The sequence below is a fragment of the Podarcis liolepis genome, assembly GCF_965112155.1.
Source record: "Podarcis liolepis genome assembly, chromosome: 15".
Taxonomy (NCBI): Eukaryota; Metazoa; Chordata; class Lepidosauria; order Squamata; family Lacertidae; genus Podarcis; species Podarcis liolepis.
The window spans coordinates 24,848,399-24,865,601 of record NC_139566.1 but is presented as its reverse complement, the minus strand read 5'-3'; the positions used below and the strand labels follow the sequence as shown (position 1 = coordinate 24,865,601).

The 17,203-nt window shown below is 49.1% G+C and overlaps 1 protein-coding gene across 7 annotated transcripts in view; it reads right to left on the bottom strand.

Annotated features, from left to right (window-relative positions):
• The window catches only part of AP1B1 (adaptor related protein complex 1 subunit beta 1), a 51,929-nt gene extending 35,262 nt beyond the window's left edge, over nucleotides 1-16,667 (bottom strand). For 5 of the 7 annotated variants that reach the window (XR_014519829.1, XR_014519830.1, XM_083478530.1 and 2 more), the window contains exons 1-3: nucleotides 16,516-16,646; nucleotides 5,261-5,322; nucleotides 2,012-2,117 (exon numbers count right to left, since the gene is read on the bottom strand). Coding sequence is in view for 5 of the 7 variants with exons in the window: in XM_083478530.1 (XP_083334656.1) it covers nucleotides 2,012-2,117; nucleotides 5,261-5,297 (143 nt within the window). In the remaining 2 variants the exon portion in view is untranslated. Of the gene's footprint in view, nucleotides 1-2,011; nucleotides 2,118-5,260; nucleotides 5,323-5,480; nucleotides 5,502-16,515 lie in introns of those variants that run through there. The other 2 variants (XM_083478531.1, XM_083478528.1) reach the window with 2 other exon arrangements.
• Nucleotides 16,668-17,203: the final 536 nt, after the last annotated feature.

The window sequence follows — 17,203 nt, the reverse complement described above, 5'->3', positions numbered from 1 at the left end:
ACCAAGTGGTATACAGGCCTTGTCAAATAAATAAAAATGAACGGAATTGCTCCCTGGTCCAATTTCAAAGCCGCAAAATGCTCGGCACGTGCGAAGAGTCCTGCTCCCTGAAGGTCAAGGACGCAGCCAACCTCCTTAATCCAAACAGAGAAGCCTGGAATCCGGATTATTCCTACGCCACACATCTTTAACTAGAAGCGAGGCTGATGGCTTGAAGCTCTGGTGCGCAGAAGCATAGCTGTCAACTTACAGATTTGAAAATAAGGGACCAGCAGCCTCGAAAATAAGGGATCAGCAGCCAAAATAAGGGATTTTCAGGGCACAGGTATGTTCAACTTCTGAGCCCCTCCGAGCCAAAGCCAGAAAGTCCAGCCAGCAGCCAAACAAAGCCTCAAGCGGTGGTTCCCACAGCGCAGCAACCCGGCAAAGGGGATGTAGCAAGGAAAACCACCGTCACCTCTCCACTGGGAAGTGCTGAGCAAAGGCGAGTCCCCAGGCAACGTGGCTAATTTGATCGGCACAAGGCATGCAAGCTCCACCCCCCAGTCGTTCTTAGACTCCTTATTGGGTGAGCAACGCAGCCAAGCAACACAGTTGGAGCCTCCCTTCTCCCTGGCCGGCAGGGAGGGAGGGAGAGGAGCTGCTTCCTTTGAAACCCGGGAAATTTAAGGGACATCATCAATAAGGGACAGCAGCGGGACACGGCAATGGGATAAGGAAGTTTCCCGCCAAATAAGGGACGGTTGACAGCTATGCGCAGAAGGCCAGAGACCAAGTCAATGAAACCAGGAAGAGGGCCTTGTGAGAACCACCACTTGTTCCACCTCTCTCTCATTTCCAAAATGATCATTCTGGGAACGGCATCAGAGAGCCGAGAGCCAGGAATCTCTCAGCTTGGCTCTTGTGACAACAGAACTTGTGGATAGAACTCACGTTAGAAGATTCAGGGCAGGCAAAAGAAAGGACTTCTTCACGCAGCGTATAGTGGAAATGTGGAACTCCCTCCCACAGGAATCAGGAGCGCGCTCTTGTGTTCGGGTCCTGCTTGCAGGCTTCTGATTGGGGAATCAAGGTGGCCACTGGGTGGCCTAGGTGGACCAGTGGCCTGATTCAGCAGAGCCTTCTTATGTTCTCAGAAATCACAGCCATGCTTAAAACTACCCAGCCTAATAATAATAATGATAATAATTTTATTATTCGTACCCCACCCATCTGGCTGGGTTTCCCAAGCCACTCTGGGTGGCTTACAGCACATAAAAAATGACATTGAAAACTTCCCGATACAGGGCTGCCTTCAGATGTCTTCTAAAAGTCAGTTGTTTATTTCCTTGACATCTGATGGGAGGGCGTTCCACAGGGCGGGTGCCATTACCGATAAGGCCCTCTGCCTGATTCCCTGTAACTTCACTTCTCGCAGGAAGGGGACCGCCAGAAGGCCCTCGGACCTGGACCTCAGTGTCCGGGCTGAATGATGGGGGTGGAGACACTCCTTCAGGTATACTGGGCTGAGGCTGTTTAGGGCTTTAAAAGTCAGCACCAACACTTTGAATTGTGCTCGGAATCGTATTGGGAGCCAATGGAGGTCTTTCAAGATCGGTGTTATATGGTCTGGGTGGCCGCTCCCAGTCACCAGTCTAGCTGCCGCATTCTGGATTAGTTGTAGTTTCCGGGTCACCTTCAAAGGTAGCCCCATGTAGAGCGCATTGCAGTGGTCCAAGTGGGAGATAACCAGAGCATGCACCAATCTGGCAAACAAGACAGTCTGCAGGCAGTCAAGACTGCCTGGGGAAGAGAAACAGTTGCTGGGGCTTCACCGTGAAGCATAATTTACCATGTAATCCATGGGGAAGGCAATAGGCTCAGTGGGAGAGCACCTGCAATGGGGCAGAACATCAGCCAGCACAGCCACTGAGCCCCAGTTGCGCTGGCTGGGGCTGATGGGAGCTGTAGCTCAGCAACATATTTGGAGGCCCCCAGGTTGGACCAACGCATCTCCAGAACGGCAACGTACCTGACATCTTTCCCCACCGTCATGGACGCAATCACCTTTTTCACAGCTTCCTTTTTCTTCTCCTTTTTGTCGCTGTTGAGCTCAGCCTTCAGCTCAAATATCTCCCCTGCAGAGGGGGAAAAAACCGTGGAAGTTTAAATCAAAGTGGCAGGAGGTCCTGCTCAGCACCTAGAGAAAGTACCCCAACAGGCAGAACGACAGCACTCAGGAGCAGCAGCTTACACAGGAAGCCCAGTCTAGCTCACTACTGCTAACACAGACTGGCAGCAGCTCTCTAAGGTGCCAGTCTTTCACAGCCCCACCTGGAGATGCCCCTGGGGGTTGAATCTGGGACCTTCCGCAGACAAGGCAGGTGCTCTACCTTTAAGCTATGAACACCCAAAAAATTAGATAATGCCAGGTGGCCAATGGCACATCTAACCCAGTATCACCCACAGTGATCCATGCAATGGTCACCTCCAGGCTTGACTACTGTAATTCACTCTACACGGGGCTGCCCCAGAAACTCCAGCGGGTGCAGAATGCTGCAGCGAGGCTCCTCACGGGGTCTCTGCCATGGGAGCATATTCACCCAGTGCTTTTCCAGCTGCACTGGCTCCCGGTGGAGTACAGGGTCAGATTTAAGGTGCTGGTTTTGACCTTTAAAGCCCTTCGCAGCTTAGGACCCTCGTACCTACGGGACTGCCTCTCCCGGCATGCCCCACGGAGGACCTTAAGGTCCATAAATAGCAACACCCTAGTGGCCCCGGGCCCTAAGGAAGTTAGATTAGCCTCAACCGGAGCCAGGGCCTTCTCAGCACTGGCTCTGGCTTGGTGGAACGCTCTGTCTCATGAGACCAGGGCCCTGCAGGATCTGATTTCTTTCCGCAGGGCCTGTAAGGCAGAGTTGTTCCGCCTGGCCTTTGGCTTGGAGCCAATTTGATTCCCTCCCCCTCTTTCTTTTTCCTTTCTCCTCCTGTGATGAGGCTGCATTTTAATATTTTAATGTTTCAATATTTTAATTGTTGTATTTTAATCTTGTTTTTAAGTTGTATTCATTCAACTTGTTTTTATTATTGCTTGTTAGCCGCCCTGAGCCCGGCCTTGGCTGGGGAGGGCAGGGTATAAATAAAAAATATTATTATTACTATTATCATTATTATTGTCTACACTGACAGGCAGCCGCTCTCCCAGGTTTCAGGCTCTCCCGGCCCTGCCAGGAGATGCTGGGCAGATGGCTCTACCACGGAGCCACCACTTGCTCATGCGTTCTGCCTCCACGATTCAGGTTTTCAGAGTCTGCTTTGGCAAGGGGGGGTGGGCAAAGCGACATGGGAAATGAATCAATATTCTGCTTCCTACGCTCTCCAACCAGCTTATGAATTATTTTGCAGGTTTCTGAATTGCCGCTCATCCGAACAAATCCCAGCGGCAGCAGACAAAATGCAGGATGTAATAATCCTTCAATTTAAAAAAAGATTAAGAACAACGAAAAACTAAAATAATAATAATAATCATCATCATCCTTCAGCGCAGCTGCCCCGGTTTCATGGAACAGCATCCCTGTTGACATATGGCATGCTCCCATCCTGCGGAAACAAGTGAAGCCATTTTTCTGTTTTGGCCGGCTTTTCAAGCTGGAAAAAAGGTTTCTGCCTTAGGTTTAAAAACAATGCAAAAGGAACAGCTACTTTCAGTTGCTTTTTGTATACCCTTTAAAAACTATTTTGAGTTGCTTTGCACAGTTGTGAAGTTGGCTTGTTTCAAGAGGCAGCAGTTAAGATTAACCACAGTTTAGGGCAGGAGTAGGCAACCTAAGGCCCGGGGGCCGGATGTGGCCCAATCGCCTTCTCAATCTGGCCCGTGGATGGTCTGGGAATCAGCGTGTTTTTACATGAGTAGAATGTGTGCTTTTATTTAAAATGCATCTCTGGGTTATTTGTGGGACATAGGAATTTGTTCATTCCACACACACCCCAAAATAGTCCGGCCCCCCACATGGTCTGAGGGACGGTGGTCCGGCCCACGGCTGAAAAAGGTTGCTGACCCCTGGTTTAGGGTTTCAGCCTGGGTCAAGGGGGAACTATGCCCTGTCTCTGAAGGCACTGCAACAAGCCCATAGGTATCACTTCACTTTTAACATTTTACTTCTGGTATTTTGATGCTGCGTGCTTAAATTTTGCTTGTGGTTTCATGGCTGTTAACTTATATGAGCTGCTTAGAGATACCAATGCTCGATGGTATGCAAGTTATTAAAATAAATGGGGGGGGGAGCCTATAAGTTGCCTTGAGATATATGCAAAAGGCGATTCATAAATAAAAATATTAGAACTTTCAGAAACTTGTTATATGTTTTGCCATTTCTTTAATTACATGCACAACAGAACCGAACTAGACTTGACAACCAAGTAACACTAATATTATTCATGTGAAGGAAACATTTATTCTCACTTTCTTCTTTCGCCTTTGCTATTTTAACCCATCTGCAACTGTACTTATTCTGCGTGCCTATTTTATTGTTTTGTTCTTCAAATTATATTTTTCATCTGTCTTTATAGCTTTTTTTATACATTACCAAAAATATAAAATAACTAAAAATCATGTTTCTTTAAGCTCTCCCGCATGGTTGAGAGTTTTCTCCCTTTTTTGAAGGGGGAGGGAGAGAGAAAGATATTTCTGCATATTGAAAAACAGCATTTCAGGAAGGAGGCAGGCATAGAAAATAATGATGACTGGGACCCTCGAGGGGGTGACTGGAAGCCACAGCGGAAGTGATGTTGTAAGGATTTAATTTATCCTTTGTAAATCGTAGTATTCTTTGGTTCTTTTTGGTTGATTGTAATTTTTCTTGTTAAAACTAATAAAGAAACAAACAATAAAAAAAGAAAAAAGAAAAGAATGATGACGATGATGATAAGAATAATACCACCATTCTGGGCAGCTTACAGCATATATTAAAATGTATATTACTCTGGGTGGCTTGCAGCATATATTAAAATATTAAGAAACACATCAAACATGTCTCCCTGATATGTTTTCTATGTGCAAGGAATGACTTCTCCTCCTATGATTAGGGAGAGTCTAACCTGCCGTTCTGACTTGGAAAGAGTCCTGGAACAATTTTATAGCCTTGATTGGATTGCCGTTTGGCTCTAGCCACACTTCTCTCTCTCTCTCTCTCTCTCTCTCTCTCTCTCTCTCTCTCACACACACACACACACACACACACACACACACACACACGATCTAAAAGCAACCCATATATATTACCTTTCTTGGTGGTGGTGAAATACTTGGAGTCTGACATCTTGGTTCCTGGTTTGTTGCTGCTTCTGAAAGAGGAAAAAAAGAAGAATAAAAATATAGCAGGCGGCAGAAGATGAGGTTTTAACGTCCAACGAACCCTGAAGGATAAACAGAGAGGAAGGAAGGACACAAAGGGAGAGAAAGGACAAATTCAGAAATTTAAAAAAGAGAGGGGAAGAGAAACGAGCATTTGGAGAAGAGGCTCTTATCTGGGACTTTCAGAGATGCCTTAACAAGGTTTGCCAGAGGCTGCTAAGTCCCAGGAAGGAGCCTTTGGCAGGGTGTGGAAGGGGAATTCTCAGAAGAGCAACGGTGGGTGGTCAGACCCACAGATCAGGTTTTAAAAACACTACGAGCAGAGAGACACCACCAGCTTTGCTGGATAACCCCCCCCCCCAAAAAAACCCCCCAACCAGCTGGGGAGATGCCAGGAACGAAGAAACAACCAGCATATTCAGTGCCAATGAAAGGATCAGCAAGAGAAGGGCCACACACGCACAAAGTGCAAACACCCAGTTCACATCAGGAATCCACTGTCATAATGGGATCCTCTTAGTGGGTTTCAGGCTAAGTGGCTTCCAATGAGAACAGAGGAAGGTGCCTTCTACTGAGTCAGATCATTAGTCGACCGACCTACACTGGCTGGAAGCAGATCTCTCCAGGGTTTCAGCCAAGAGTCTTTCCGAAACCAGACCTGGAGATGTCCAGGATTGGACCTAGGACCTTGCATGCACGAAGCACATGGCCTTTGAAAGAGGGCTTCAATTAGGGCCGGCACCCCCAAACTCGGCCCTCCAGCTCTTTTGGGACTACAATTCCCACCATCCCCAACCACTGGTCCTTTTAGCTAGGGATGGGAGCTGTAGTCCCAAAACAGCTGGAGGGCCGAGTTTGGGGGTACCTGAATTAGGAGAAGGAGCATGGTTCAGCGATATAAGCACCTGCCCTGCATGCAGAAGGTCCCAGGTTTGATTCCTGGCGTTTCGAGGGTTGGAAATCTCCCCTACCCGAAACCCCGGAAAGCCACTGCCAGTGCGAGTAGACAATGTTGAGCTAGATGGACCAACCTCTTTCCTCCAACCAAGCATAATCTGTCCTTCTCTAAAGAATGAAGGAGACCAGATATAGCACCGTGGGTCTATTGCTCTCCATAAACCTGGGTCTCCGCAGGCCTGTTCCTGGAAGCTAAGGATTGTTCCTGCGTTATATAAACACCAACATCAACTTACAGAGAGACACTGCATTCAAAGAGGGACTGCTAAAGACAGTCAATGCTTGGAGGTTTTTGGTTCAGAAAGAAGTCTTCCTTCAAAACCAGCCTCCGGGAGAATTCTGAGCTCCAGAGCAGAAGAAAAGGCCGAAGCTTCAGCAAAGCAATTGGATCCCTGAAGGAGGAGCACAGGACACAGCTGGTCCTTTGAAGCCACTGTCCGAGCCGGACTAAGCACTGTTGAGCTGCTTTTCCTGACACTTAAGGACTGGTTCAGACATTCATTGAGGCCGATCTAAGGACTGGTTCAGACATTCATTGAGGCCGATCTAAGGACTGGTTCAGACATTCATTGAGGCCGATCTAAGGACTGGTTCAGACATTCATTGAGGCCGATCTAAGGACTGGTTCAGACATTCATTGAGGCCGATCTACAGCTTGGTACTTTGCTCATCCTAGGAAGCTGCCTGAAGTCCTTAGTCCATCTGGCACAGTACTGTCTGCACTGACGGGCAGCAGCCCTTGATGGCTTGGGGAAAGGGCTTTTCCCAGCCCTAACTGGAGACCCTTGGCATTGAACCCAGGACCACCTGCATGCAAGGTGGCTGCTCTACCACCGAGCTACAGCCAAATGGCTCACTCACTGCCGTTTTCCCTTTCCTGGTTTATGAGGCAAACCACAGCTTTTGAGAAATCATCTGAATGCAGGGAAAAAACATGCTTTGCATTTTCTTGCAAATCTGCACTGCATGCAACTGGTTTCCAGTCCTGGGTCTGCAAGCAAGCAAAAAATATTCCGCTCGTACAGACCAAAACCAGCAGAAAGAGGGAGGAGGGAATTACGATATGATGTCAAAGAAACCCCAAAGTGATATTCAAGGCTTGCTCACGTTTCACCAAAATGTGGCTAGCTGTGACATGTGAGCCAGCCTCAGGTTTTTGGAAACCACACTTTGAAACCTAAGAAAAGAAGAGCAGCCTTGCTGGATCAGGCCAATGGCCCATCTATTCCAACATCCTGCTCTCACACTGGCCTGTGGAAGACCTGCAAGCAGGAGCTGAACACAACAGCACTGTCCCCTCCTGAAGTTTCCAGCAACTGGTATTCAGAAGTGTTATTGCCCCAGCATATACGGAGGCAGCATATAGCCATCATGTTCGTGTATTTTCATTATTGCATTTTATTGTGTTGTAAATTGCTTCGGAACGTTGCTACGAGAAGCGATTTGCAAATTTACCGTATTTTCTGCTCTATAGGACGCACTTTCCCCCCTCCAAAAATGAAGGGGAAATGTGTGTGCGTCCTATGGAGCGAATGCAGGCTTCAGGTAGCTATCTGCAAGCCTTCGGGCTCTGAAGGCTTGCGGATAGCAGCCTGTTCTGGGGGCTGGGGAAGCTCGGGCTTCCCCCGTACCAGCCCCACGGCTGGGGGGGGGGGAGGAAATAATTTTTTTCTTTATTTCCCCCCCTAAAAACTAGGTGCGCCCTATGGTCCGGTGCGCCCTATGGAGCGAAAAATACGGTAATAAAACTACACTCACACTGTTTTCGCCTGTTTCTCCTCGCCCAGCAGCAGGGAGGGTCAGACTGTAAGCTGCTTGGGGCAAAGACCTGTCTCACTCATGGGTTGATTGGATTTAGATCCCACCAAGGAGTTCAAGGTGGTGTGTGAGTGCAGCTCTGCTCCTCTCCTCAATGAATCCTCACAACAACCCTGCGAGGCAGGTTAGGCTGAGAGGCAGCGACTGGCCCAACGTCACCCAACCCATGGCCAAGTGTGGATTCGAACCCTGGTCTCTCAGGTCCTAGCCTGACACTCTAACCCAGTGGTTCTCAACCTGTGGGTCCCCAGATGTTGTTGGACTACAACTCCCATCATCCCTAGCTAGCAAGGCCAGAGAACCGCTGCTCTAACCGCTACCCCACGCTGGATACACCACGGCGCTACAGAAACCACCACTTTCCAGGAGGACTTGAAATTCAGGAGGCATCACATTACATCACTTGTTTATCTGCTATTCCCTTTCCACTTTCTTCAGGAAACAATGTGGTAATCAAGTAAGTTCAAGGTCTCCGGAGTGAGATTTTCACAGCGCAGAGCCAAACCTGTCCTGCACAGATGTCCAGCCTGACCCAAAGCCACCCTCCTTAATTACTGGTACTCCGAGTCCTCACTGTTGCAACTTAGAAGGACGCAGCTGGTCGCTGCAATCTCAGAAGACCAAATCAGCATATTATTGATAATCCAAAAGGGGAGCTACGAGAAGGAAGCTCGGATTTCTTCAGCGACTTTCACTCCTGCGTAGGGGTGGGTGAAATCCACATCGCTCCAATGGGAAAGCCTTAGAAGCAATGACCTCACTGGAGAAACCCCTTCCAGGAAACTGCCATGTCCCAGCCAAAGTCTTTCTGTAGCAGCTAGTTGACGATCTCTGCTTTTTAGATTTCTTAAGCGGTTTTTATTGTGTATAGGTATTGTTGCAAACCAGCTTTGATTTTGTGTATGTGTGTGTGTGTCATGTTGTCATTTAGTCGTGTCCGACTCTTCATGACCCCATGGACCAGAGCACGCCAGGCACTCCTGTCTTCCACTGCCTCCCACAGTTTGGTCAAACTCATGCTGCTAGCTTCGAGAACACTGTCCAACCATCTCGTCCTCTGTCGTCCCCTTCTCCTTGTGCCCTCCATCTTTCCCAACATCAGGGTCTTTTCCAGGGAGTCTTCTCTTCTCGTGAGGTGGCCAAAGTATTAGAGCCTCAGCTTCAGGATCTGTCCTTCCAGTGAGCACTCAGGGCTGGGTTCCTTAAGAATGGATAGGTTTGATCTTCTTGCAGTCCACGTGACATAGTGGTATATAAATGTTTCGATTATTTAATTAAGATCACACAGCATGTCCATGGCTACAGCCTGCTCCAAAAAAATCACGCATCCACTGTTTTGTGGGGCCGCAATGGCACAAAAATGTGATTACAAAGCACAGATCCACATGGATCCTCAGGATTTTTGCATTGGGCTACCCCAAACTCACCGTCAAATCACATCTCTGTGGCCACAGCATGAACCACAAAAATTATACATCCACTGTTTCGTTCAGAATTTTTTTTTTCTTGTTTTCCTCCTCTAAAAACTAGGTGCGTCTTATGGTCAGGTACTTACTATGGAGTGGAAAAATGTGGTATTTCATTTTATTTTATAAATAAATACAATTTATCTCTCGCTTTCCCAGTTTTAAAAACATGTTCTGTTAACAGCAGGTCTGCAAATAACATCTTCTAGTCTCCAGGATGAATAGATGATTCACAAGCGGAGTGTGCGTGGGGTTGGGGGGGAACTTGGATCAATTGTGTCAGAATATAGCCAGCAGCACACTTGCTAGTCACCTTTTCTGTGTCTTCGAGGACTAAAGGAGATTATAAGGAGGCCAATATCGTAACGCCCTTCTAAGAAATCTATGGTGCGGCCGCATTTGGAACACCGTGAGTACAGTTCTGGTTGCTGCACCGCAAAAGGGATATTTTAAGAGTTGGAAAAGGTTCAGAAAAGGGCTAGCGAAGTGATAAAAGTGATCAAGGGGATCACTAAGAAAATGCTGCCGTCTCTGGGACTTTTCAGTTTGGGAAAAATGTGAGTTAAGAAGAGACACGATAGGAAAATGATGCACGGCACAGAGAAAGTAAACAGAGGAATGCCCCCCCCCATAACACTGGAAGTCGGGCACATCCGAGGAAGCTGAATGTGGGAAGATTCAGGGAAAGACAGATCTGCGGAACTCACTGCCACAGGAGGCAGCGATGGCCACAAACTTGGGTGGCTTTAGAAGAGTTTGTTTAAAAGTTAAATTCACGGAGAAGCAAGGCTCTCAGTGGCTACTAGTCCTGATAGCTATGCTCTGCCCTATGCGGCCTAGGACCCACGTACCTACGGGACTGCCTCTCCTGGTATCCCCCACGGAGGACCTTAAGGTCCACAAATAACAACACTTTGGAGGTCCCAAGCCTCAAGGAGGTTAGATTGGTTTCAACTAGGGCCAGGGCCTTTTCAGCCCTGGCCCCGACGTGGTGGAACGCTCTGTCACAAGAAACTAGGGCCCTGGGGGACTTGACATCTTTCCGCAGGGCCTGCAAGACAGAGCTGTTCCACCTGGCCTTTGGTTTGGACTCGGTCTGACCCTTATGTTTCCCTCCCCTTATGGCCTTGATTTATTAGGTACTTTAAAATGAGGCTGCATTTTAAACTGCATTTTAGCCTGTATTTTAAATTGGATCCCCCCCCCCCCCGTTTTTCCCCCCTATTATGTTTTTACTGTGATTTTATTGGTGTTAGCCGCCCTGAGCCTGGCTCTGGCCGGGGAGGGCGGGGTATAAATAAAATTATTATTATTATTATTATTATTATTATTATGGTCAAAGGCAGCGATACTTCTACATACCAGTTGCCAAGAAACCATAGGGAAGGAGAATGCTCTTGTGCAGAGAGGCACCTAATTGTCCACTGCGACAACAGGATGCTGGCCCAGATGGGCCCGATCCACCTAGCACTTCTTATCTTCTAAAAGTGATAGAGCCCTTGACTTAAGGCAGGTGTTCAGAAGACCTGTAGGGGCAGCCAGATGTTGTTGGACTATAACTCCTATTACCCCAACTCGGACTGATGATGCCCGGAGGGCACAACGTTGGCTATCCTTGCTGCAGATGCCGTACTAAAACTCTTGATGGCCCCCTGCCCCTGGTCAAGCTGGCTGCTGTGGCTAATGGGAGTCCACCACCTCTGGAGAGTTACAAGGTTAGCCACTTCTGGCTGCAGGTGCCATTCACAGGTTCTTCAACAGCAGGTCTGGGGGAAAATAAATCTCCCATCTCAGGCCTTCTGGGCTTAAGGGGCAAATGGTCCACGGTAGCTTCTGCAACCTGGTGCCCTTGAGATCAGAGTTCTTCAGCCTATGACACATTGGTTGGCTCGAAGGGCAGCTACAACCCAAAACATCTGGAAGGCACAAGTTGGGGGTGCCAGACTCTCTTTGCTACTCATTTTCACTCAAAAGGGAAGTTGGCATTGCCAACAAAGGTCCGTATGGTTAAAGCTATGGTTTTCCCAGTAGTGATGTATGGAAGTGAGAGCTGGACCATAAAGAAGGCTGATCGCCAAAGAACTGATGCTTTTGAATTATGGTGCTGGAGGAGACTCTTGTGAGTCCCATGGACTGCAAGAAGATCAAACCTCTCCATTCTGAAGGAAATCAGCCCTGAGTGCTCACTGGAAGGACAGATTGTGAAGCTGAGGCTCCGATACTTTGGCCACCTCATGAGAAGAGAAGACTCCCTGGAAAAGAACTTGATGTTGGGAAAGATGGAGGGCACAAGGAGAAGGGGACGACAGAGGACGAGATGGTTGGATAGTGTTCTCGAAGCTACCAGCATGAGTTTGACCAAACTGCGGGAGGCAGTGGAAAACAGGAGTGCCTGGCGTGCTCTGGTCCATGGGGTCACGAAGAGTTGGACACGACGAAACGACTAAACAACATGAGAATTCACAAAATGGTAGGCTCCAGAAGTTTGGGACTGCCACTCTCATCGGCCCCACGCTGGCTGGGTTTGATGGGCATCACAGCCCAAAAACATCTGGAGGGTGTCAGGTTGGCAAGGGCTGGCTTAACGCTTTTATCTAAGTTTAGTGCTGGGAGAGCAGCGAGTCACGAGGCGGAGGTTGTTTTGTAATTACGAGGAAGGGAACAGAGAAGTCAGAGAAAGGAGAACCTCCAGAGGAAGCAGCTTTCCTCGAAGCCTGAAAATAGGCAAGCATCTCCCTTGAGTCATCTGCAAGCCCAGCTGCAAAGCAGCAACTCAGGGTGTTGGGAAACCAAAAAGTAGCTTTCCCTCGACGTTCTACAGAGCTGGCCTAGGCAAGCAGAAACATCAGGTGGTAGAGGCCCAAGATGCCACAGCAGACTATGCTCTTTCCAAAACTGGAGGTGGAGAATCACATTTTTTGAAGTTCTTGCTATGTAGAGGAGGAATTCCTTGCAAGTAGAAATCTAGCACAGGAGGATAGTTTTCCACCTGTAGGCTGATTTTTTGTTTGTTTACAAGGGAGAGTCTATGTAACAGTCTGCATTTACCCGCTTTGGGGGGCTTCTCCTATCCCCTGTTTTCTTTTTCAAAAAGGCATTTGCTTTTTCAAACCTTGGGATTCAAGCCTGCCAATACTTCCCTCTTCAACAAGGAATGCGCCATTTGGGTTATGTGAACAATGGTACAGACCAGGAAAGTTCAGAAACAGAGGGAGATAACCAAATAATTTGTTAAGCAGATCTCACACAACTGGGCTGTTACAAAGATGAAGGGGGGCAGAGAGTTATCAGTGGCTTGCAATTCCTAAAAACATAAATAAGCAGAGTTCACCCTACAGGTCAGTTGCCTTTGCAGCAAATTCTTAAACAACTCCCCCCTACCTGTGTGAGGGAGTTGAAAGTCCACTAGCTAGAACTACAGGCTTAGAGACCAACAATCCCCAAAACAGGCAAGAATTGACATTAAACATGTGATACGAAGCAGAGGGATTTCTTCCACAGAACTGCTTTTTGCGAACACAGGACTAAGATGAACAGCCCCATAATATATAGCTCAATGATTCCCTTTGAGTAACTTTGAGCAGACACACAAAGGACTGTAATGCGAGTGCCTCGACAATGTTTAAAACAACCTTCTCCCAACCTGAGGCCCTTCAATTGTTTGGGACTACAACACCCATCAGGGATGCGGGTGGTGCTGTGGTCTAAACCACTGAGCCCTGGGCTTGCCGATCAGAAGGTGGGCGGCTCGAATCCCTGCGACGGGGTGAGCGCCCATTGCTCAGTCCCAGCTCCTGCCAACCTAGCAGTTTGAAAGCACGTCAAAGTGCAAGTAGATAAATAGGTACCACTCCAGCGGGAAGGTAAACGGTGTTTCTGTGTGCTGCTCTGGTTCGCCAGAAGCAGCTTAGTCATGCTGGCCACATGACCTGGAAGCTGTACACCGGCTCCCTCGGCCAATAAAGCAAGATGAGCGCCGCAACCCCAGAGTCGGCCACGACTGGACACAACGGTCAGGGGTCTCTTTACCTTTACAACACCCATCATCCACAGCAAGCACATTCTGACTGTGGATGATGGAAGTTGTAGTCTACAAACATCTGGAGGGCTCCAGGTTGGGGGAATGACTATTTAGAGTGTTAAGGTGAAGAATTTGCCTACAGGCATGCATTATTACCCTCATACCTACAAAATGAGTGGGATGAAATATAACCAGAAAATCAAGCACAATGGTTCAAACAAAAGAGAGAGAAAAAAACCAGATCTCAGGGAGAAAACAGCGCTGTAAATTTAGTCCACAACTCTTTACCTTGTTTGCCTGCTCACCTACATATTCTCAAGTTAGTTACTTGTGGCTTAAGGGGAAATGGTTGGGGGGGGGGGAATCCAGGAAAACGTAGCTGCCTGTTCATTTCAATGTGATTCTTACTTATTGCAGCAACCGAAGCAAGTGAGTCTCCATCCACACACATCCCATTAAAGGCAGCAGCAGGAAGATCTAGCGACCACTTGGAAGTACCGTGACAATGACCTAAAGCACTCCGATGCCACTTTAAAAGTCGTGCCCCCCCCCCGAAAGAATCCTGGGAACTGTAGTTTGTTAAGGTTGCTGAGAGCTCCCACAGAGCTACAATCTCTAGCAAACGACAGAGGTGAGATTTGCACCAGGAACTTCCCTGCCTCTGTATTCTTTACACCACTGAACACGTTACATCACAACGGGCCAGGGCTGGGAAGAGCATCTGCTTTGCAGGCAGGATCAACCCCTGGCAGGTAGGGCTGGGGGAAAGACCCCACCTAAAACTCTGGACAGCCACTGCCAGTCAGTGTTGGCAATATTGAGCTAGTTGGACCAAAGGTCTGACCAATAAGGCAGCTTCCTGTTTTCCTATACCACCAAGGGTGCGCTTGATAGACAACTGCGTGGCACCAATCATAGCTCAGCTGAGTGTATCCCCCCCCCAAAAAAAAGGAGGAAAAAAGGACATCCTTATGTTCCAATTCATGGATTGTATCTTACGTGCTGCGATCCCTGCATTGCAGGGGGTTGGATGACCTTTGGAGTCCCTTCTCAACTCTGCAATTCTACGCGTGCTCTTAATAGTCAATAGCGTTTCCCCCCTAAAACACACACATACATTATGTGTGCAGTTACCCCTTTAAAGGGGTAGTAAATTGCCAGGTACTATTGGACTCCCATCAGCCTAGGCCATTCTGGGAGGACCATGGGAGCTGTAACCCAGTGAAATCTATAGGGCCTAGATTCCCCATCCCACAAAATGCTGCCACAGCGCAAATGCACATTACACAACCTTGGAAGTTTTAAAAAGAAGCAGAGCCCCTCACCCAGTAACATGTCAGAGGTTGAGGAGGGAGCCTATTGACCTTTGCGCTGTAAGACCAGAAAAACACACTAGCCTGTTGGTAATTTGTTGCCCAACTGACCAAGCCAGGCCATTCCCAGCAACTAAGGTATTTCTAGGGAAAAGAAAACAAGACTCAAGCCTTGACTGGAGACTGGTAATATCTTCCAAAATCATGACACCCATTTTTCTCTTAATCAAATACACTTTGTGCATGCTCAGGGATCACTGGCTGGTAGTCTTTTTTGAAAAGAAGGATGTCAGTGATTAGAAACAGATGCAGTGGCTGGACCAGAGCCCAAATCACACTCCCCACCACCCAAAAAACTTAATATTGTAAAGCTCACAGAAACATACACACAAACAAGAGGTAGGACAATTGACCCATGACTATTAAAAGGCTTTCACGGGTGTCTGGGCGGGGGGAGTTTAAGACCTGACCTGGACTGTGAGGGCATGGGGGGGCAAAGAGCTAGTGCAATGGGGCTCCCCAGACATCACTTAGGAAGTGGGGATCCCCTCGGCAGGGCAGCCAGTCTCCTATTCTCCTCCTTTCCCATAAGGAGGTCGGCTCCCCACCTCCATGCACAAACATGGGCACACCGTCTTTTACAGCCCCTTCCCCATTGAGGGGCAGGCCAGGCCCCTCCCCATAGATATAATATAGGCAGGCAAGTAAAGGTTGCCCCCAATGCATAGAGACAAGCATTTGGGGGGGGGGTCTCTTACAGTCCCCTCCTCAAGAGCAGATGGACAGACAGGGTCTCCTATTGCCCCCCTCCCCATAAGCAGGCAGGCCATCAGGCAGGTGGCAGCAGGGGAGTAATCTCCTATATTCCTTAATCTCCAAGAACAGACTGAGAGGGTGGCGGCAGCGGGGAGGGAGGTGTTTCTTACAGGCCCCTCCAAGGGGTAGACAGCAAGCAAGCAGGAAGGTCTCCTTATAGCCCCTCTCCCCATAAGCAGGCAGGCATGGGGGGGGAAGCAATCTCCTCTAGCCTGAAGATTATGTACGGATAGGTAAGAGAGGCAGGCAGGCAGACGAACCCCCCTCCTCAAGGGCAGACGGACAGGTCTCCTACTGCCCCACCCCACCCCACATAACCGGACAGAACGATGGGTGGAGAGTGGATATCCCCTATTGCCCCCCAGACAGGCAGTCTGTCACGGGCCTCCAAGGGAGGGCAGAGAGAGAGAGCTTCTTACAACCTGCCCACTCCATAGCTGAGCAAGCCAGCCGGGTCTCCTACACGACCCTCCTCCCCATAAACGGGTGGGGTAGAGATATCTGCCCTCCAACCTCCAAGTACAGCCAGGCAAGGAGGTGGGGGGGGTCTTTCATAGACTCCCCTCCCCGGGGGGGGGCGGGCAAAGCGAGCTCCCTATAGCCCTCCCTGCCCCATAAGTAAGGTAAGCAAGCTGGCAGGGTCTCCCATGACCCTCCTCTCCACAAGCAGTGGGGGCAAAGGGGCTCTGACCCCCCCTCCCCTAGAGTACGCAAGCATTTAACCCTTCAGGGGAAGTGGGGTCGCTCGGGGGCTCGTCGAGCAGGCAGCCCCGGCGGGCCCTCCCTGCCTACCTCCGGGGCCGCTGGCGCTGAGCTCCTCTCCGGCTGCAGCCGCTTCGCCCTCTCTTGGCTCCGGCCCCAGCGGAAGTGACGGCGGGAGGAGGAGGAGGAGCGGGAGGAGCAGCCGAGGATGGCGGGGGGGGGGCAAGAAAACGCCACGCAGAAGCACTGCCGGGCGGGAGGAGGGACGGACCGGAAGAAGGGCGGGGGAAGAGAAAAAGAGAGGCGCCGGCTTCATCCGCCCGGCCTATCGGATTTTGCCCTGCTAAGGGTTCCTTTGGTTAGCGAGAGGTTCTTTCTCTCCCTCTTTCCTTCCCCGCACAAGGCGGCAGGCATAACGGGCAAGGGCAGGGCCCTGCCCCGAAGAGCCTGCAATAATGGTTTTTAAGATAATAATAATAATAAAGGTTTCACACCTGGCTGCCAGCCCACACTGTCCTTCCAGAGGACTACAGTGGTACCTCAGGTTACATACGCTAACCCAGAAATATTACCTCGGGTTAAGAACTTTGCTTCAGGATGAGAACAGAAATCATGCTCCGGTGGCGCAGCGGCAGCGAGAGGCCCCATTAGCTAAAGTGGTGCTTCAGGTTAAGAACAGTTTCAGGTTAAGAACAGACCTCCAGAACGAATTAAGCACTTAACCCGAGGTACCACTGCAGTAGTGTTATAAGAAAAACAACCTCTTAATTCCCTTACA